This window comes from Octopus sinensis, unplaced genomic scaffold (assembly GCF_006345805.1).
Source record: "Octopus sinensis unplaced genomic scaffold, ASM634580v1 Contig13591, whole genome shotgun sequence".
Classification (NCBI taxonomy): domain Eukaryota; kingdom Metazoa; phylum Mollusca; class Cephalopoda; order Octopoda; family Octopodidae; genus Octopus; species Octopus sinensis.
Window position 1 is genome coordinate 72,501 of NW_021833015.1, and position 23,632 is coordinate 96,132.

At 39.8% G+C, this 23,632-nt stretch overlaps 1 protein-coding gene across 1 annotated transcript in view; it reads right to left on the reverse strand.

Moving 5' to 3' along the window:
* LOC115229704 (probable nuclear hormone receptor HR3) overlaps window positions 1-23,241 on the reverse strand; it is a 64,800-nt gene extending 41,559 nt beyond the window's left edge. Inside the window, exons 1-2 of the mRNA XM_029800016.2 lie at window positions 23,194-23,241; window positions 21,856-21,978 (exon numbers count right to left, since the gene is read on the reverse strand). Of these exons, the coding sequence (XP_029655876.2) occupies window positions 21,856-21,978; window positions 23,194-23,241 (171 nt within the window). The remainder of the gene's footprint in view (window positions 1-21,855; window positions 21,979-23,193) is intronic.
* Window positions 23,242-23,632: the final 391 nt, after the last annotated feature.

The following is a 23,632-nucleotide window of genomic DNA, read 5'->3' on the forward strand; positions in this document are numbered from 1 at the left end:
TCTTTCAGTTTCCGTCTACCAAATCCACTCACAAGGCATTGGTCAGCCCGGGGCTATAGCAGAAGACACTTGCCCAAGATGCCACGCAGTGGGACTGAACCCGGAACCATGTGGTTGGTTAGCAAGCTACTTACCACACAGCCTAACCACTAAGCCACGTGCTGCCATATGAAGAAACCTTTACTTCCAGAGAGCAGCAGTTTGGTTTTATATGGTGTGGTATGTTACAAGACTTACTTTTTATCGGAATGTCCTCGGTTGGAAAACACATAAAGTCATGTTTTGTGCATGCGTGTGTGTGTGTGTGTTTAAACAAAAGAACTTTTTGTCTACTCTAAACGCTAGCAATTATTTTGGTTCAGACTGGTAGGTGATTGTGAGGGGTGGAGAAGGAGTGGAGTTAAGGAAAAAAAGGGAAGGATACTTAAGAATAAGGAGAGAAGGATTAGTTGTAGTAAGTGGTACTCCACTGGCTACTGTCAGTCTGTGCGGGGCGGGGAAGAAAGCATGGCATTACAAATATGCCAAATGGTGTCCTAACATACCTGCAGTCTAGCTTTTAAGAGTAACTGTTTTATTACTATTAAAGCGGCGAGCTGGTAGAATGGTAGAATCGTTAGCTTGCTGGACAAAGTTGCTCAGCAGCATTTTGTCCAATGCTACGTTCTGAGTTCAAATCCCACCATGGTCAACTTAACCCTTTATCCTTTCTGGGGTTGATGAAATAAGTGCCAGTCAAATACTAGGATCGACATAATCGACTAGCCCTCAAATTTCAGACCTTCTGCCATTAGTAGAAACGACTATTGTTATTATTATTACTAATATATAAAGGATTGCGGTAACTCCTCCAGAAGATATAGAGGAGGTACCTCAATCCTTTATATATCAAACAAAATGAAGTAGATTGACAAAATTATTTTTTGAACCTGTTGAAGACACACAAGATGTCGAAATATCATTCACTAGATTGCAATGGCACTCTTCTTTTTTTATTTATTATTATTATTATTATTATTATTATTAAGAAGATGAAAATCAAAATCAAAATCGAAATCGTTCAACTTTAATGGAAATTGTAGCTGTGATACCAGTGCCGGTGGCGCAGAAGAGAACCATCCGAACGTGGCCGTTGCCAGCGCCGCCCCGACTGGCCTCCGTGCTGGTGGCACGTAAAATGCACCAACCGATCGTGGCCGTCTGCCAGCTTCGTCTGGCACCCGTGCAGGTGACACATAAAACACACCATCCGATTGTGGCCGTTGCCACCCCCGTCTGGACCCCATGCTGGTGGCACGTAAAAAGCACCATCCGATCGTGGCCGTTTCCAGCCCTGTCTGGCCCCCGTGCTGGTGGCACATAAAACACACAATCCGATTGTGGCCGTTGCCACCCCCGTCTGGACCCCATGCTGGTGGCACGTAAAAAGCACCATCTGATCGTGGCCGTTTGCCAGCTTCCCCTGGCACCTGTGCAGGTGGCACATAAAAAGCACCCACTACACTCACGGAATGGTTGGCGTTAGGAAGGGCATCCAGCCGTAGAAACACTGCCAGATCAGACTGGGCCTGACACGGTCTTCTGGCTTCCCAGACCCTGGTCGAACCGTCCAACCCATGCCAGCATGGAAAGCGGACGCTAAATGATGATGATCATCATGATCATTATTGAGGCCATGAGCTGGCAGAGTCATTACTGCACTAGAAAACATGCTTAACTGCATTACTTCTGATTCATGACGTTCTGTGTTCAAATTCCACCGAGGCTGACATAGGTTAATAATAATAATAATGGCTTCAAATTTTGCCACAAGGGTAGCAATTTTGGGGCAAGGGATAAGTTGATTACATCAGTGTCGCAGATCAACAGGTACTTATTTTATCAAGTACATAAGCATGCGCATGTGTGTGTGTGTGTGTGTGTAAATACATGCTTGTGCAATGGTTGTAATTAGCATCTGGATACAAGTACTTCCTGAAAAATCGTACATTTGTCGTATGTTACTATGGAAACCTGCATAGAGAGGACAACACCCAGCTAACACCCAAGCTTTGTGTTGCCCTACCATTTCTAGTTCTGTTCTGATTAATAGGTGAGCAGTGCCACCCCTAGAAAAGACTACCCTTTCTCTGTTACCATAGGTTGGCAGAAATGTTAGCGCGCTGGGCGAAATGCTTAGCGGTATTCCCTCTATCGTTATGTTCTGAGTTCAAATTCCGCCGAGGTCGACTTTGTCTTTCATCCTTTTGGGGTCGATAAATAAAGTATCAGTTTCGTACTGGGGTTGATGTAATCGACTTAATCCCTTTGCCTGTCCTTGTTCGTCCCCTCTGTGTTTAGCCCCTTGTGGGTAGTAAAGAAATAGGTATTTCATCTGCCGTTACGTTCTGAGTTCAAATTCCGCCGAGGTCGACTTTGCCTTACATCCTTTCGGGGTCGATAAATAAAGTACCACTTTCGTACTGGGGTTGATGTAATCGACTTAATCCCTTTGCCTGTCCTTGTTCGTCCCCTCTGTGTTTAGCCCCTTGTGGGTAGTAAAGAAATAGGTATTTCATCTGCCGTTACGTTCTGAGTTCAAATTCCGCCGAGGTCGACTTTGCCTTACATCCTTTCGGGGTCGATAAATAAAGTACCACTTTCGTACTGGGGTTGATGTAATCGACTTAATCCCTTCGTCTGTCCTTGTTTGTCCCCTCTATGTTTAGCCCCTTGTGGGTAGTAAAGAAATAGGTATTTTGCCTGTCACTACGTTCTGAGTTCAAATTCCGCCAAGGTCAACTTTGCCTTTCATCCTTTCGGGGTCGATAAATAAAGTACCAGTTTCGCACTGGGGTTGATGTAATCGACTTAATCCCTTTGCCTGTCCTTCCTTGTTTGTCCCCTCTATGTTTAGCCCCTTGTGGACAGTAAAGATATCATACGTTGGAACAGTAGTCACTTGTGTGCAGGTTTACAATTATATACAACCAGCTGGTCAAACCCATAATCTTAGCTACTCCATATCATTGCTGGACTTGGCGTGACTTCGGTATAGGTACCGGAAGTACCGGATACATTTCAAGAAAGTTTTTTTTATATATATATGGGGTGTTAGGGTTAGGGTTTGTGTTAGGGTTAGGGATGGGAGAAAAGGGTTTCTGTTATCTTCAGAAATGTAAACAAAGCCACTTCCAAGTACTTACGGCACCTATACCGAAGGATCGCCCTGGACTTTTCCTAACCAAGAAACTTGTGTGTTTTCCAAGGTTTTTTTTACTCTTTACTCTTTTACTTGTTTCAGTCATTTGACTGCGGCCATGCTGGAGCACCGCCTTTAGTCGAGCAAATCGACCCCGGGACTTATTCTTTGTAAGCCCAGTACTTATTCTATCGGTCTCTTTTGCCGAACCGCTAAGTGACGGGGACATAAACACACCAGCATCGGTTGTCAAGCAATGCTAGGGGGACAAACACAAACACACAAACACACACAGGCATATATATATATATACATATATACGACGGGCTTCTTTCAGTTTCTGTCTACCAAATCCACTCACAAGGCATTGGTCGGCCCGGAGCTATAGCAGAAGACACTTGCCCAAGGTGCTACGCAGTGGGACTGAACCCGGAACCATGTGGTTGATAAGCAAGCTACTTACCACACAGACACTCTTACGCCTATATACATATATACGATGGGCTTCTTTCAGTTTCCGTCTACCAAATCCACTCACAAGGCATTGGTCGGCCCGGGGCTATAGCAGAAGACACTTGCCCAAGATGCCACGCAGTGGGACTGAACCCGGAACCATGTGGCTGGTAAGCAAGCTACTTACCACACAGCCACTCCTGCGCCTATGCATGAAAGATTTTTTTTGTTTTATGCCCAAGGAGACATGCAGTGGCACTTGAACCTAGGACAACATAATTTAAAAGCAAGCTTCTTACCCACACAGCCATGCCCGTGTTGTACACACACATTTACAGGATAACCCGCACACCCGTGTACAGGAGGAAGATAGACTGTACATACAGGGAGACTATACATACAGGCAGGCAGGCGGATAGACAGACAGACAGATATGTAACACACAACAGTCATGTTTTTATGCCAGAATATGAAAGAGACTTTAGTCAGGTGTTGACAGGTGTCAACCATTTCAATGGACCAACTTTTACAATGTCTAATAATTCAATTTTATTTGAAGGTCAATTCTACAATGTTGCTTAGCAACCATCAATTAATATATAAAAACACACACACAAAAAAAAAAAGACATACAAACAAGATGGGAAAGGTTTGACTTTTCAAGAGTTAGGGTGCCCTAAATGAAAAGGGAGAAGGGAGTGAAGGGGAGGATAGAGTTGTGGAAAATTAAAGTTTAAGATCAATTGCTCATGCTGTAGTTGTTAAGACAGTCTAACCATGACTATCCCATTTGTTCAGTCAGTTTATATCAGATTAAATGAGCCAAATATGTTTGTTCGTATAGGATTTTTAGAAAAGGTCTTGTCTATGATAGCTGACCGCCAGGTGTAGACAACACACATATATCCATCCATTCATCTTTTTTTACCTACTCCTGGCTTCCGTACCCGTGGCACGTAAAAGGGCACTATTTGAGCGTGATCGTTACCAACGTTGCTTCACTGGCACGTGTAAAAAGATTTGAGTGAAGTCGTTGCCAGTACCGCCTTACTAGCGTTCATGCCAGTGGTATGTAAAAAGTACCCACTACACTCTCGGGAGTGGTTGGCGTTAGGAAGGGCATCCAGCTGTAGAAACTCTGCCAGATCAAGATTGGAGCCTGGTGCAGCCATCTGGTTCGCCAGCCCTCAGTCAAAATCGTCCAACCCATGCTAGCATGGAAAGCGGACAAACAGTGTTGGTGTGTTTACATTCCTGTAACATAGCAGTTTGGCAAAAGTGACCGATACAATAAGTACTAAGCTTTAAAAAAAATAATAAATACTGCACTCAATTCCTTTGACCAAAAACTCTTCAAGGCTGTGCCCCAGCATGGCTGCAGTCTAATGACAGAAACAAGAAGATAAAAATATAAAAGACAGGCTCAAGCTGACCTCTAAGCTTTGCGAGTGCATTTGGTAGATGGAAACTGAAAGAAACCCATCATCTCATCATCGTTTAATGTCCGCTTTCCATGCTAGCATGGGTTGGATGGTTCAACTGGAGTCTGGGAAGCCCGAAGGCTGCACCAGGCCCAGTCAGATCTGGCAGTGTTTCTGCAGCTGGATGCCCTTCCTAACGCCATCTATTATATAAAATCCGTTCTGTCTGTGTGTGTCTTCTAGGATCTCACTCATCCTCCATCCGATTGGACTCAAATTTGATATGTAGATACCGACGGTATCAGGGCGTATACAAGTCTTGAAAAAATTACAAAAATCGATTCCAGGTGAGAATGCCCTTTTAAAACCTAGCAGGCTCATGGGCCTGGTTTCCGGTTTCCGTGGCGTATGTGTTCCCCAGCTGGACGGGACACCAGTCCATCACAACGTTACTCATGTTTACTAGCTGTGAGTGGACTGGAGCAATGTGAAATGAAGTGTTTTGTTCAAGAACACAATGCATCGCCCTGTCCAGGAATCAAAACCACAATCTTACGATCATGGTGCTGACACCCTAACCATTAAACCACACACCTCCACTTTTGCCCTTTTAAAGCCTAGCCAGGCTCATGGGCCCAGGTTTCCCGGTTTCTATGGCGTATGTGTTCCCCCCAGCTGGACGGGACGCCAGTCCATCACAGCGTTACTCATTTTTGCCAGCTGAGTGGACTGGAGCAACGTGAAATGAAGTGTTTTGCTCAAGAACACAACGCGTCGCCCGGTCCGGGAATCGAAACCACAATCTTACGATCATGATGCTGACTCCCTAACCACTAAGCCACGCACCTCCACATCATACCACTTACAAAGAAATTAATAATTGGTTAATCCAAAGCCGTAGTAGAAGAGACTTGCTTAACCCTTTAGTGTTTAAACTGGCCATATCAGGCCAAAATTATCTTCCTGTTTTATTCTCAAACCAGCCAGCTCTGACCTCTCACACCTACCCTACAAAGTCATTCTAAAAGTAAACAGGACATCATTAATATCCCAGAGTTACAAGATGCTGCACAATTAATTTAAAAATGATATAATTAAACAGGCTTTACATTTGACAAAGTAATTAGAATGCTAAAGGGTTAAGGTGTCACACAGTGGGGTCAGATCTGGAACCATGTAGCTGCAGAGAAGTGGACTTCTTCGAATACACAGCCAGGCTGATTTAGCAGCTATTTCTAGCAGGCTGTGTAACCACATAGAGGTTCTGTTGTTGACTCATACAGAGTAGTGGAGTTGGTGAATGTTATTAAATTTAGTATTAGCAGTAAGATGACTGAGTGAGTGTATAATACAGAAATAACTGCTGTGTGTGTGTGTGTGTGTGAGTGTTGTGTGTGTGTATGCGAGTGCGTGCGGTGAGGGAGGGGGGATGTGTGGCGTAATCCGTAATGGCTTTGACATGTGGTATGAATGTATGAATGAAACCAGATGGTTAGAACTATGACAAGAGCTGGTGGTTGGTGGTGGTGGTGGTGGTGGTGGTGGGGTGGTGGTGGTGGTTTCGGCGGCAGTGGTGGTGACACAGGAGGTAAAGGAAGGAACCAAGAATAGTGAGTGATGTAATATCTAAGGGAAGTTTAGGTTTTCATAAGAGAATTAGCGGGGGGGGGGGGGAGTTAAGAGGCAGGGAGAGGAGGAGAGAGAGGAGAGAGAGAGAGAGAGAAAGGTTAAGAGACAGACAGGCAGAGAGAGAGAGAGGAGAGAGAGAAAAAGGTTAAGAGAGAGACAGAGACAGACAGGCAGAGAGAGAGAGAGAGAGAGAGAGAGAGAAAAAGGTTAAGAGACAGACAGAGAGAAACAGGAGAGAGAGAGAGGAGGAGAGAGAGAGAGAGAAAAGTTAAGAGACAGACAGGGAAAGAGAGGGGGAGAAAGAGAGAGAGAAAAGTTAAGAGACAGACAGGGAGAGAGAGGGGGAGAAAGAAAGAGAGAGAGAAAAGTTAAGAGACAGACAGGGAGAGAGAGGGAGAGAAAGAGAGAGAGAGAAAAGTTAAGAGACAGACAGAGAGAGAGAGAGAGAGAGAAGTTAAGGGAGAGGGAGAGAGAGAGAAACAGACAGACAGCAAGGGAAGAAAAGTAAAAAATTAGTAGATGGACAGAGAATAAGGGAAGAGGAAGAGGGGGAGGAGACAGAGAGATTTTAGAGACAGCCAGACTGCAAAATACAGTAAGGGTACATACACACGTCTGTGGAATACTCAACTACTTCCTGCATCAATGACAGAGAAAAAGAGAGAGAGAGAGAGAGAAAGAGGAAGAGAGACAGCAATGGGAGGAAGACAGTGATAGAGAGCAAACCAGGAGGAAGGAAGACAGACAGACAGACAGACAGACAGAGCGAGACAGACAGACAGACAGACAGACAGAGCGAGAATGAGACAGACAGACAGACAGACTAGTCATAATGAAAAAAAACTTAATTGGAAAAACTGATACCACAGCAACTAAAAAGATGATAAAAATTTTTTTTTGATAATTATGATGCTGTGGCAGTGGTGTGTGTGTGTGTGTGTGTGTGTGTAGACGTGTGTGTGTGTGTGAGATAATAATTTAAACGAGGAAGCTCCTTTCCTCGTTTAAATTATTATTACCATTATTATTATTATTATTATTATTATCATTTTTTTCTTCTTTTCAATTTTGCTTCCTTTCTTGCCGAGTGTCTTCCCGACTCCTAGGGCAAAGAAACTCATTTTAGTATACATTGGTAGGCCAACTAAACTCAATAGTTTGTCATTTTGTTTTTTTTTAAGTTACATTTAAAATACATGGGGTAGTAATAGTTCTCACATCGACAATGCTCTTCTCAATACGTGTGATGTACCAGTTAAGTAGTAGTAGTTCTATACCAGTTAAGTTATTATTATTATTATTATTATTATTGAGTGAGAGAGCAGTGCATGCCATCAAAGTGACACTGGGGTAAAATATACGAAGCCAATATACCCATCATGACTACCCATCTGATAAGGGTACACTAGGCACATGCATCACAACAATATGTGCGCGACATGGTGATCTCATATCAAGATTAAACAGCACATGACCTTGCAGGTGGGGCCCAGTTAGAATTTTCTTCAGGTCGAGTAAGCCATCCCACTCGAAAGGTCCCTGAATAAGGGTTGTTTAAGGATGTTGAACGAAACACCCATGTTCCCAGAGGTGAATTATTCAAAGCCCAAAGAATCCCTCTCAACACATGGCTATGATGCTCCCCTACTACATCTGCTCGTGATCAGAGATGCACATATCGTCAGCCACTAAGGGACATGCTCAACTGGTTATGGTCAAACAACTGACAAGCAAATCTGTGGTATTGAGCAGAATATTTGCTGTAGCCCATCTTTTATACCAAGACAAAACAATGTACATGATAACACTTCCAATCAGTTAAGATCAGAAGCCTATTATTATTATTATTATTATTATTATTATTATTATTATTTTTTCAAGTTTCACTTGAAAAGGAAGATGAGATTAGAGGGGAGAGTGCTGTCTGATGGCAAGTTTTCTGAAAGGTGGGTGAATTGTGCAAGAATGACCAGTATAAATGGACCAATTCTCAGGTTTCGCCTGTGATTGAAAAAGGTTTTATAAAAGGAGAAAGGAGCTCTCTACCCACCTTTTGACCAGGCTCCCGTTGGCTTTTATGGGTTTTTTTCCACCAGGAACCTTTCGAAGCGCCTCCCCCTATTGGTAGTTTTTCGTTGTTATATTATTTGATTGTTACACTGTCTTTACTCGATGTTTTCACAAACGGACAAAACCCTTTGTAACCTTTCTTCCTGTTTTGTCCCTTTATGTTTACTAATCATGTGTGTCAGCCCTTGTGGCCAATAAAAAGAATTAATTATTATTATTATTTTTTCAAGTTTCACATGAAAAGGAAGATGAGGTTAGAGAGGAGAGTGCTGTCTGATGGCAAGTTTTCTGAAAGGTGGGTGAATTGTGCAAGAATGGCCAGTATAAATGGACCAATTCTCAGGTTTCGCCTGTAATTGAAAAAGGTATTATAAAAGGAGAAAGGGGCTCTCTACCCCTCTATTTGACCAGGCTCCTGTGGCTTTTATGGGTTTCTCCACGTGAGACCTTTCCTTTTTTTCGAAGCGTCTCCTCTATTGGGAGTTCTTCGTTGTTATATTTTCATTGTTAAACTGCCTTTTTACTCAATGTTTTCACAAACGGACAAAACCTTTTGTAACCTTTCGTCCTGTTTTGTCCCTTTATGTTTTCCAATCATGTTTGTCAGCCCTTGTGGCCAATAAAAAGAATTAATTACCATTATTATTATGCCAGCCTCGCCTGGCACCTGTGCAGGTGGCACGTAAAAAGCACCCACTACACTACCGGAGTGGTTGGGGTTGTTAGGAAGGCATCCAGCCGCTGTAAAACATTGCCAGATAAGACTGGAGCCTGGTGCAGCCTTCTGGCTTCCCAGATCCCCGGTCGTCGAAACGTCCAACCCATGCTAGCATGGAGAACGGACGTTTTAAACGATGATGATGATGATGATGATTATTATTATTATTATTACAGTGGTGAGCTGCCAGAATCGTTAGCAGGCCAGGCAAAATGCTTAGCGGTATTTCATCCGTAACTATGTTCTGAGTTCAATTTCCACTGAGGCTGACTTTGCCTTTCATCTCTCTTGGAATCGATGAAGTAAGTACCAGTTGAATACTGGGGTTCGATGTATTTAACTAGACCCCACCCTGCTCCCACCAAATTTCAGACCTTCTGCCTTTAGTAGAAAGGATTATTATTATCATTATTATTATTATTATTATTTCTTTATTGCCCACAAGGGGCTAAACATAGAGGGAACAAACAAGGACAGACAAAGGGATTAAGTAGATTATATCAACCCCAGTGCATAACTGGTACTTAATTTATCGACCTCGAAAGGATGAAAGGCAAAGTCGACCTCGGTGGAATTTGAACTCAGAACGTAACGGCAGACGAAATACCACTAAGCATTTCACCCGGCGTGCTAACGATTCTGCCAGCTCGCTGCCTAAGTTATTATCATCATCATTATTATTATTATTATTATTATTATTATTATTAAGGCAGCAAATCGGCAGAATTGTTAAGCGTGCCAGGCAAAATACTTAGGGGTATTTGGTCTGCATTTCCTTTTGGGGTCAATGACATAAGGCCCAGTCGGACACTGGGTCAATGTAATCGACTCATCACCTCCTCCAAAACTGCTGCCCTTGTAGCAAAATTAGAAACCATCATCATCATTATCATCATCATTATTTATTTATTACTTTGCACTCAGTGGGGCTTATATTAATTACGCCTACTGGATCTCATTAGGGAGTTGCTAAGCACTCCCCTTTGTATTAATCGGAGTCCCATTGATCTTCCTTTGTTGACTGGAACACCATGCTCACCAGGATCCTACCTGGTGTATTGACGAGGCAATTACCTGGATTATAATTATTCCTTTGTCAATAGATATAGGCAAAGACACCTGTCGATCAAGAACGACCATAGTTCCCCTTCAAGGTAAACATCCAGGAAAGGTTGTTTATGGAAGACCAGCAGTCGGCCATGCATGCCAGCCATGCCTTTCCCCACACAGTCACGTATATCTCTCTTTTTACTCTTTTACTTGTTTCAGTCATTTGACTGGGGCCATGCTGGAGCAGCGCCTTTAATCGAGCAACTCGACCCCGGGACTTATTCTTTTTGTAAGCCCAGTACTTATTCTATCGGTCTCTTTTGCCGAACCGCTAAGTAACGGGGACATAAACACACCGGCATCGGTTGTCAAGCAATGCTAGAGGGACAAACACAGACACACAAACACACACACGCATATATATATATATATATATATATATATATAATATATATATATACATATATACGACGGGCTTCTTTTCAGTTTCCGTCTACCAAATCCACTCACAAGGCTTTGGTCGGCCCAAGGCTATAGTAGAAGACACTTGCCCAAGGTGCCATGCAGTGGGACTGAACCCAAAACATGTGGTTGGTAAACAAGCTACTTACCACACAGCCACTCCTGCGCCTATATATATTTACATATATATATGTAAATATACGTGTGTGTGTGTGTGTGTGTGTATATATATATATATAGTATATATATATATATATACACACACACACATGTATATTTACATATATACATACATATATGTAAATATATGTATGCGTGTGTGTGTCCCCTGGCTTCCCAGACCCCAGTCGAACCGTCCAACCCATGCTAGCATGGAAAGCGGACGTTAAATGATGATGATAATATGTATGTATGTATGTATGTATATGTATGTCTTTCAATATCTATATTTATATATAAAACTGAGCATGTGTGCTTGTCTGTCTGTATCCTTTTTATTCTTTTACTAGTTTCAGTCTCTGGACTGTGGTCATGCTGGAGCACCACCTTATGTATGTATGTATGTATGCATCACTAAAACTCAAGAACTACCCAACCCAATTTCATTCAAATTTTACACATGCTTTACTTAGGGCCCATGCAGTATCATGGGCCAAAAAAACTTTCAACTTCTTGCCTAATGCAAGCCTGGAGTAACCTTTTATCTCTCACGCTATTTCAGCATTATGAGTCAAAAGTGAAACAATAACATCTCTATTTTAAAGCGAGATACTTTCAGTTTTAATAGTGAAACTTAATATTTCCACTATGGATATATGTATATATATTAGTTTTATTTCTATTACTTTCACTATGATATATTTATGTCTATGTATGCATGTAAACATGTGTGTGTGTGTGTATGTATATATATATATGCATATATGTATATGTATATATGTATATACATATATGTATATATATACATATATGTATATATATGTGTGTATATATGTATATATAGATATATATGTGTATGCATATATATGTATCTATATATATGCATATATATATATATATGTATGTATCTATATATATATATATATATATATATATATATATCCGAGCGTGGCCGTTTGCCAGCCTCGTCTGGCACCTGTGTCGGTGGCACATAAATCACCCACTACACTCTCGGAGTGGTTGGCGTTAGGAAGGGCATCCAGCTGTAGAAACACTGCCAGATCTGACTGGACTGGTGCAGCTTTCGGGCTCCCCAGACCCAGTTGAACCGTCCAACCATGCTAGCATGGAAAGCGGACGTTAAATGTGACATGATGATGTGATATATGATATATATATATATATATTATATATAGATATATATATATATATATATATATAGTATATATATATATGTATATGTATGTATGTATCTATATATATATTATATATGCATATATATATAATATGCATATATATATATATATGATATATATATATGTAAGTATGTATCTATATATATATATATATATATATATATATATATGTAAGTATGTCTATATATATATATATATATATATATATATATATATATGTAAGTATGTATCTATATATATATATATGTAAGTATGTAATCTATATATATATATTATATATATATATATATATATATATGTAAGTATGTATCTTATATATCTATAGATATATATATATATATATATATAATATATATGCATTATATATAGATAGATACAAAAGTAAGTCCAGTGATCAATTTCTTCAACTAAAGGTAGTACTCCAGCATGGCCACACTGAAATGACCGAAACAGGTAACAGAGTAAATGAATAATATATATATATATATATATATATATATGTGTGTATGCATAAATGGGTAAAAACCGTCTTCAATTATGAAGACCATGAGATTTCACCTAGAAAGTTCTCCGACGAGAGACAAGTCCGGGCAAGGTTGTTTATGGAAGACCAGCAGTCACCCATGCATAGCAGCCTCCCCTTTCCACACCACCGATGTTATCCAAGGTAAAAGCAATGGCTGATACAGCTTGGCATCAGTAACATCACAACTCATTTCTACAGGTGAGTGAACGAGCAAGGTGTAGTAAATAAATGAGCTTCAAGCAATCTGTAGAAGGTATAAAAAGTAGCTTTCAGGAACAATAGCGAGGTGCAACAGGCTGAAAAAAGTTTTGATGGAGGACCCACTGAGTTTACAAGCCATTTTCCTAACAGCAATGTAAACTTCATATAATCAAGGTAGGCATCCTTGGCCTAAAGAATAGCTTGCAGTTTTTACCACTTCCGAGGACCTTCCCAAGGGCAGACCACTGCTAAACTATATATATATACTTATTATTTATCATATATATATACTTATTGCTTATTATATATTGTTTATTCATTTTTGTGATCTAGTTATATGTTTTAAAATTTATTTTATTTTTTAATTATGATTTGGTTTATGTCTATCATTGTTTGAATTGCATAATAGTGGTTTTTCTCTATCTCTATCTCTCTCTCTCTCTAAAAAGCACCCTCCGAACATGGCCGATGCCAGCGCCGCCTTGACTGGCTTCTGTGCCGGTGGCACGTAAAAAGCACCAACCGATCGTGGCCGCTGCCAGACTCCCCTGGCACGTAAAAAGCACCCACTACACTCACGGAGTGGTTGGCGTTAGGAAAGGGCATCCAGCTGTATATATATATATATATATATATATAGAGAGAGAGAGAGAGAGAGAGAGTCACACTGCTAACTATACTAGTTGATGAGTATGGCTAAATAGCAAAAACTAGGAAGGACACATTGGATATTGTAGTCTTAGATGACCATGTCTGAAATGATAAAGTAAGACAGAATGGTTACAGCTGGAACTACAAGACTACTCGGTTGGCAGTGGCTGGTGAGTGTGTGTGTGTGGGGGGTAGATAACAACAACAACAACTGGGAAGGACACATTAGATAATGTAGTCTGAGGTTTACTATGCCGGACTAGATAAAAAAAAAGGACGAAAAAGGCTTTAGTGATACGTGGAATAAGTTAAGAATCTGTGAACTGTCTGTTGCGATTCTGCACACAGTCTCACATGAATAAAAGACGATTGGCACATGGGTGAGGAGATCGGTGGGTGGGACGAAACAACAACAACAACAATCTCTCTCCACACACACACACACACACACAAACACCACCCGCAGAGCAGAAGTAGAGAAAACAGTTATTTCTACAATAACAACAACAGTTACCAGCACCAGCACCAGCAACCATAATTACAGTTGGTTATTGGGTTAAGAAGCAAGTGTCTTCTAAATTCTTGGTTGTGTGTGTGCGTGCGTGGGGGGGTGAGTGAGTGTGTGTGTAGGGGAGTCGTGTATAACTGCCAAAAAAGCAATAACCAAAAATAGACAGAGGATGAGGAAGCACTGAACGACCTCCGAGAAGTCTTACATCAATGCAAGAAATATTCTCGCAGCAGAGATCGCCAGGATGAAGTTATTAAATTAATAACGATGAATAAGAAAAATTGAAAGCGGAGGATACACTGACACACACAAACACACACACACACAACACATATATTTATATATATGATGCAAACACATAACGTTCATATTTCTTATATACATACACGTGTATATAATCATATAGACATGTGCACCATCATCAAAACAGACATTAAATGATGATGATGAATATATATATATATATTCATATTTTCATATATACATGCATGTGTATATATACATACTTACATATTTCCACATATACATGCATACATCTGTGATCATATCCATATATTCACATATACATACTTACATATCTCCACATATACATGCATACATCTGTGATCATATTTTCATGAATACATACACACACATCCATATATTCACATATACATACATGTGTATATATACATGCTTACATATCTCAACATATATATGCATACATCTGTGATCATATTTTCATGTATACATACACACACATCTATATTTTCACATATACATACATTTGTATATATACATACTTACATATTTCCACATATACATGCATACATCTGTGATCATATTTTCATATATACATACACACACATCCATATATTCACATATACATACATGTGTATATATACATACTTACATATCTCCACATATACATGCATACATACACACACATCTATATTTTCACATATATACATACACACACACACACACACACACACACATCCATATTTTCACATATACATACATGTGTATATATACATGTTTTCAAATACAGACACACAAATTTTCATATATACAAACATATTTTTCATATATACTGCTATAAATATATATATATATATAATATATATATATATATTATATATATATATATATATATATATAATATATATATAACACATATTTATACACACATTCATAATTTTATATGATGATACATGTATTTATATACATACACACACACACACACACAAATGTGGCAATGCTGGAGTACCTCCCGCTAGGATTTATAGTCAATTGTATTGATTGCAGTACTCATTCCACTATTGTTTTATTGATCTTTATTTATTGATCTGCTAAGTTACAGAACATAAGATGGCAACACAATTTCAACAGAAGTTAAACAGTGTGATACATGTACACAGACACACACATATACACATACACACACACATATGTATATATTATTAATATATATATATATATTATATATATATATATATGCACACACACACAGATATATATCTAATATACATACATAGATACATACAGATACACATGTACATAAATGTACATATACACACACAAACACATAGATATACACACACACAAATATACATGTCACACACGTATATATATATACATACATACATATATATATAATATATATATATATATATATAGAAAGAGATATACACACACATGTATAGATATATATACATGTACACGCATGCACACACACAAATAAATAAATAAATATATATACACACATGATCACAAGGTGAGTTCAATTCCCAGCAATGCACTGTGTCCTTGGGCAAGACACTTTATTTCACTTTGCTTCAGTCCACTCAGCTGGCAAAATTGAATTGTACCTGTATTTCAAAGGGCCAGCCTTGTCATATTTTGTGTCACACTGGACCTCCCTGAGAACTATGTTATGGGTACACGTGTCTGTGGAGTACTCAGCCACTTGCACGTTAATTTCACAAGCAGGCCGCTCCATGGATCGGATCAACCGGAAGCCTTGTCATCATAACAAACGAAGTGTCACAATACACACATATATACACACACATATGTATATCTACATACATACATACGCACATCGAAATATACACATATTCATGCATATATATATATATATATATATATAGATATAGATAGATAGATAGATAGATAGATAGATAGATGATAGATAGATAGATAGATGCATACAAATGCACAAACACACATCCTCTACCGAAATGTCATCGATGTCTGGCAGATCAACCAGGGGCAATTGCTCCAGCTCCCCTTCAGGGTTGGTGAAAGCGATGTTGTGGACAACGAAAAACCTGGCTGATGACAGTCAAGGCTGATCTGGAACCTGACCTACGAAGCAATGGCCCCCATCTCCCCTTCAGGGTTGGTGAAAGCGATGTGGTGGACAACGAAAAACCTGGCTGATGACAGTCAAGGCTGATCTGGAACCCAACCCACGAAGCAATTGCACCAGCTCCCCTTCAGGGTTGGCGAAAGCAATGTGATGGACAATGAAAGACCTGGCTGATGACAGTCAAGGCTGATCTGGAACCCAACCCACGAAGCAATTGCTCCAGCTCCCATTCAGGGTTGGCGAAAGCAATGTGGTGGACAACGAAAATCCTGGCTGATGACAGTCAAGGCTGATCTGGAACCCAACCTACGAAGCAATGGCCCCAGCTCCCCTTCAGGGTTGGTGAAAGCGATGTGGTGGACAACGAAAAACCTGGCTGATGACAGTCAAGGCTGGTCTGGAACCCGACCTACGAAGCAATTGCACCAGCTCCCCTTCAGGGTTGGTGAAAGCGATGTGGTGGACAACAAAAAACCTGACTGATGACAGTCAAGGCTGATCTGGAACCCAACCTACGAAGCAATGGCCCCCATCTCCCCTTCATGGTTGGCGAAAGCGATGTGGTGGACAACGAAAAACCTGGCTGATGACAGTCAAGGCTGATCTGGAACCCAACCCACGAAGCAATTGCACCAGCTCCCCTTCAGGGTTGGCGAAAGCGATGTGGTGGACAACGAAAAACCTGGCTGATGACAGTCAAGGCTGGTCTGGAACCCAACCCACGAAGCAATTGCACCAGCTCCCCTTCGGGGTTGGCGAAAGCGATGTGGTGGACAACGAAAAACCTGGCTGATGACAGTCAAGGCTGATCTGGAACCAAACCTAGGCCGTCCATATCTATGGCGTTTGCCGCTGGAATAAGGAATGGTTGGAGAGATAATGCGGTTGTTATCAAAGCACAGAGAATCTGAACAAATACCACAAAGCATTTTATCCAATGCTCTAACAACTCTTCCACTTCACCACTTTGGCTTGGAAACCACTACTTCAGAAAATCTTTCCTATAGACACAGGAGTGGCTGTGTGGTAAGTAGCTTGCTAACCAGTCACATGGTTCCGGGTTCAGTCCCACTGCGTGGCATCTTGGGCAAGTGTCTTCTGCTATAGCCCCGGGCCGACCAATGCCTTGTGAGTGGATTTGGTAGACGGAAACTGAAAGAAGCCCGTCGTATAATATATATATATATATATATATATATATATATATATGTATATGTGTATGTGTTTCTCCCCCCTAGCAATGCTTGACAACCGATGCTGGTGTGTTTACGTCCCCGTCACTTAGCGGTTCAGCAAAAGAGACCGATAGAATAAGTACTGGGCTTACAAATGAATAAGTCCCGGGGTCGATTTGCTCGACTAAAGGCGGTGCTCCAGCATGGCCGCAGTCAAATGACTGAAACAAAAGAGAGTAAAGAGAGAGTAATGCTTGAGCAAAAAAAAAAACAAAGAAAGAAAGAAAAACCCATACGTTCTTCATAATTTCATTAAAAAAGATTAATAATAATAATAAAGAAAATAATTATACTTCAAGATGATTAACAAAGTAAACAGTAGTTTGCTCTGTTTTTTACTAAAATTTTTAGATGAATTTTCTTTCAGAACTTTTAAATATTTCCAGGGGCACCGTTAATTGATTTTGCTGAAACCATGTGGCTTCGCAACCACATGGTTTCAGGTTCAGTCCTACTGTGTAACAATCTTGGGCAACTGACTTCTAAGACCACCTTGAACCAAAGATGAATAGCAAAGTTGACTTCAGCAGGATTTGAACTCAGGGTCTAAAGAGTTGAAACAAGTGCCACATAACAGCTCCAGTGCGATGTTCTTACGGTTCTACCAACTTGTTGCCCTGGGTTCGTATGTTTATGAACCCTGACATAAGATAAAAAGTAAAGACCGACTTTGGTGGGATTTGAACTCAAAGCCTCAAGCAGATTTGATTGACAGAAACCAAAAGAAATCCGAGGGACTGCATCTGCTTGTGAAGCGCCAGTTTGGGAGCTCTGGAGTTGTAAGAAGCATGGTCACCTTTTAACTACCGTAATAACTCATAGATCTGCTCTGACCCCGACCAGTAGCATCTATCAAATTTCCAGCTATGGGTTAATAAATTTCCCAAGGGTAGACAAGGCGCCCATTATTTTTGACAAAGTCCTAAAGAGGGTAGTTCTTCCAGAGGAAGATACTAGCACCAGTTGAAATACTACTGTCACCATGACAACCAAGAGTGGCAAAAGTGTTGTACAGTGGTCCCTTGCTTCTTCGCGGTTCAACTATCGCAGATTCATGACTTCGTAGATTTTAAAAACACACACACACACACACATATATATATATGTGATGATAGCTGTCAGAAAAAGTGCGGGCTAAAACTACGCGCCTTCATTAGTCAGTTAAGGTGAGACAGTGTCACGTGACAACTTGCTGGGGCTGCCTGCTGGAGCCTATGTGGCAGGTATTTAAAGGATAAATTTGAAAAGACAGTCAGTCACCGGCTGACACTCGCTGACGATACATCGAAGAGGCCAGGAACAGAAGAAAGAAGAGAAGAAGACATGCACCTAACACCAGAGCTGAAGACCCTCCGAAATGGGGGGGGGGGGCAACGTCCAAAACGGTAGAGGAGTAGGGGCCGAAACCGAACGTGGTTCCTCCTGATGATGTCTTGAGCTAACTGGATCCTATAAGGAGCTGTTGTGGTAGCAGACCACGAAACACGGTTGTAATTCCTCAGGAAAGTATCATATATATGCATGTGAGTGTGTCTTGTGTCTCTCTCCCTCTTTCCTTTTGACATCACGTGATAGCTGTAAATGAGTGTCACTGTCACACAAGCAGTGTTGTTTCCTCTCAATCCTCCATAAAATATACATATCTGGTCAAGGGGAAATATGACCTTGCATGGAAACAAGGTGAATGTTGGTGACAGTAAAGGTACCCAACCACAGAAAACACGCCTGGACAAATTCTACTTGGGACATGCAAGCATGGAAAACTGGACATTATAACAATGAGATCCTAGGGATTTGAGAACCATTGGTGGCTTAATTGAATTTCCGCGAAGTAGGGACACCATATTTACAGTATTTATTTAACATGTATTTGGACTTTTAAAACCCTCCCTGTACTATTAACAACCCACCCATCACAGTAGTCTATTAATATATTTCTTTACTACCCACAAGGGCTAACACAAGAGGACAAACAAGGAGAGACACACGGATTGTCGATTACATCGCCCCCAGTGTGTAAACTGGTACTTAATTTATCGACCCCGAAAGGATGAAAGGCAAAGTCGACCTCGGCGGAATTTGAACTCAGAACGTAGCGACAGATTAACCTATTTCTTTAACTACCCCACAAGGGGCTAAACACAAGAGGGGACAAACAATGACAACAAACGATTAAGTCGATTACATCGACTCCAGTGTGTAACTGGTACTAACTTTATCACCCCGAAAGGATGAAAGGCAAAGTGGACCTCGGCGGAATTTGAACTCAGAACGTAACGGCAGACGAAATACTGCTACGCATTTCGCCCGGCGTGCTAGCGATTCTGCCAGCTCGTCAAGGACAACGTTTAAGCAATAACATTTTCAAACTTTGTCAGATGTCATGAGGGAAATTTCATTCTGTCCATGGGCGGGATGAGGATGGCAGAGTGCCCCACAGGATCAAAAACTGACTTGAGGTTAAAAAATAACAAGGAAGGGCTCATTGTGAATCATACAAAAAAAAAAGAAAAAAACTTTTTTAATTTTTAAAAAGGCAGGATAGTTAACAGCTGGTCACTGGGATGGTCACAGCTGGAACACCTTTGACCATAGGCCTGCTCAAACAGCAACAGCTGGGAGGAAAAGGATTGCTAAACGACAGTAAAAACAACTAATAGAAAACAAACAGGGCATGTTGTACAGATATGTTTATATATATTTATATAGGGAGAAATATATGTACACAAATACATATGAACATGTTAATTATGTGTATGTACGCATATATATATGTGTGTGTGTGTGTGTATATATATATATGATGTGTGTATATATATATATATATGATGTGTGTGTATATATATATGTGTGTGTGTGTGTGTGTGTGTGTGTATATGTATATGTGTGTGTGTGTGTATATATATGTATGTATATATGTGTATGATAATATATATATGTGTGTGTGATATATATATATGTGTGCGTATATATATATGTGTATGTATATATATTGTGTGTATGTATATATATATATGGTGGTGTGTATATATGTGTATGTATATATATATGTGTGTATGTATATATATATATAATATATATGTGTTGTATATATATATATAATGGTGTGTGTATATATATATATATATATATATATGTATATATATATATATATATATATAATATGTGTGTGTATATTATATAGTGTGTGTATATATGTAATATATATATGTGTGTGTATATATATAGTTGTGTGTGTGTGTTATATGTGTGTGTGTGTAATATATATATGGTGTGTGTGTATATATCTAATATGTGTGTGTGTGTATAATATATATGTGTGTTGTGTGTATATATATGTGTGTAGTATATATCTATATATGTGTGTTATGTATATATATATATATGTGTGTATGTATATATATATATATGTTGTATATATTATATATATATGCATGTGTATATATTATATATATATGCATGTGTGTATATATATATATATGCATGGTGTGTATATATATATATATATATATATAGATATATATGTATATATAATATATATATATGTATATATATATATATATATATATTATATATATTATATATATATATATGTATTATATATATATATATATATATATGTATAATATATATATATATATATATGTATATTAATATCATATATATATAGGTGTGTGTATATATATATGTGTGGTGTATATATGTATATAATATGTGTGTGTATATATATATGTGTGTGTACATATGTATATATTATATATGTGTGTGTGTGTGTATATATGTGTGTGTGTATTATATATGTGTGTGTGTATATATCTATTGTTGTGGATGTATATATATATATATATTGTTTGTATGTATATATATAATATATTATGCATGTGTATATATATATATGCATTGTAATATATATGTATGTATATGTGTGTATATATATATATATGTGTGTATGTATATATATGAACATGTTTGATGTGTGTATGGATTAGAGAAATGCAGATACAGTGAGACCAGAAGATGGGTATTCCATGTGTCCTACCTTACATCCTTCACATGTAATAACGCCATAATGTACACCAGATGACTTGTCCCCACAAACCTTGCATGGTATCACCTCTATCTGGGCTGTAAAAAAAAAAAGAAAACACAAATTGTTATTAGTCTTTACACATTAATTAGTGATAAATTATATATCAATGTCATTATAAACATGTTTTTCACTCAACAATCATGTGTTTAATAATTAGTGTGTTGGTGGTGGTCGTGGTGTCAGGAGGAGGGGTATCGTATTTTGTTCTTTGGAATTGTACCAGCCTGTGTGTGTGTGTGTGTGTGTGTGTGTGTGTGTATACACACAAACATACACACATATATATATCCCCAAGGACATACTCTACGGAGAGCTTGCTAGGGGTACTAGGTCTGTGGGTAGACCCTGCTCTTACGTTACAAGGATGTTTGCAAAAGGGACATGAAGGCCTGCAACATCAACATTAGCGGTTGGGAGGCAGTTGCCGGCAACCGTGGAGAATGGTGACATACGGTAAAAGAGGGAATACAAAGGAGTGACAGAGAGAGAGAGAGGAGAAATGGAAAGACAAGAAAAGACGTCAACAAGAAAATATGGCATTACAACCAGCCAGGAACAGTCTTCGCTACATTTGCAGTACCTGCCAGAGGGAGCGTTTGTCCAGGATAGGACTACACAGCCACAGCAGGAAATGTATCAGGACATGAAATGTAAAAGCCGAACTAGACTACTTTATGCGCAACTCCATTGTCTCTCGAGACAAAAAGGATGCCAACCAACCACATAGTTGTTTCAGTCATTTGACTGTGGCCATGCTGGAGCACCGCTTTAGTCAAGCAAATCAACCACAGGACTTATTCTTTGTAAGCCTAGTAGTTATTCTATCGATCTCTTTTGCCAAACCGCTATGTTACGGGGACACAAACACACGAGCATCGGTTGTCAAGCAATGTTGGAGTGACAAACACACACATATATATACATATATACGATGGGCTTCTTTCAGTTTCCGTCTAGCAAATCCACTCACAAGGCTTTGGTCGGCCCGAGGCTATAGTAGAAGACACTTGCCCAAACCAGAGCAGTTTCCGCTCTTGGACACTGCCTCTAATTCCTCTCTTACGTAACTTTTCTCTCAATATACTAGCACTCTGTCACCCATGTACACTGACATTGCACATCCAGCAAAGCATACATACACACACAATAGGATTCTTTCAGCTTCCATCTACCAAATCCACTCACATGGCTTTGGTCAGCCTGAGACTATTGTAGAAGAGACATGCCCAAGGTGCCATGCGGTGGGACTGAACCTGGAACCATGTGGCTGAGAAGTAGACTACTTACCACACAGCCACATGTTTGTATAATTAATGTTAAAATATACGCCGACATCTTCTGAGAACCATGGAAATTCACAGGCCTACATCCAGCATACCCCCTGTATCAAACTGTCATTCTTGTGTCTCATGACCGAAAGAAACCTATCATGCGTGTGTGTGTGTGTGTGTGTGTGGTGTGTGTGTGTGTGTGCAGTTAAAAATTTGCCTCCCAACCATATGGTCTTGGGTCCTGTCCCACCGAATGGTACCTCAGGCAAGAGTCTTCTACCATAGTCCCCTGGGTCAACAAAAGCCTTGAGAGTGGATTTGACAGACACCAAAAGAAACTCATCATGTGTGTGCGTGTGTGATTGTGTGTGTGTGTGTGTGTGTGTGTTTTCTGTGTGTGCATTGTTGTCACCTTGCCTTGACGTCATGCGATAATCTCTCTCTATATAAACGGC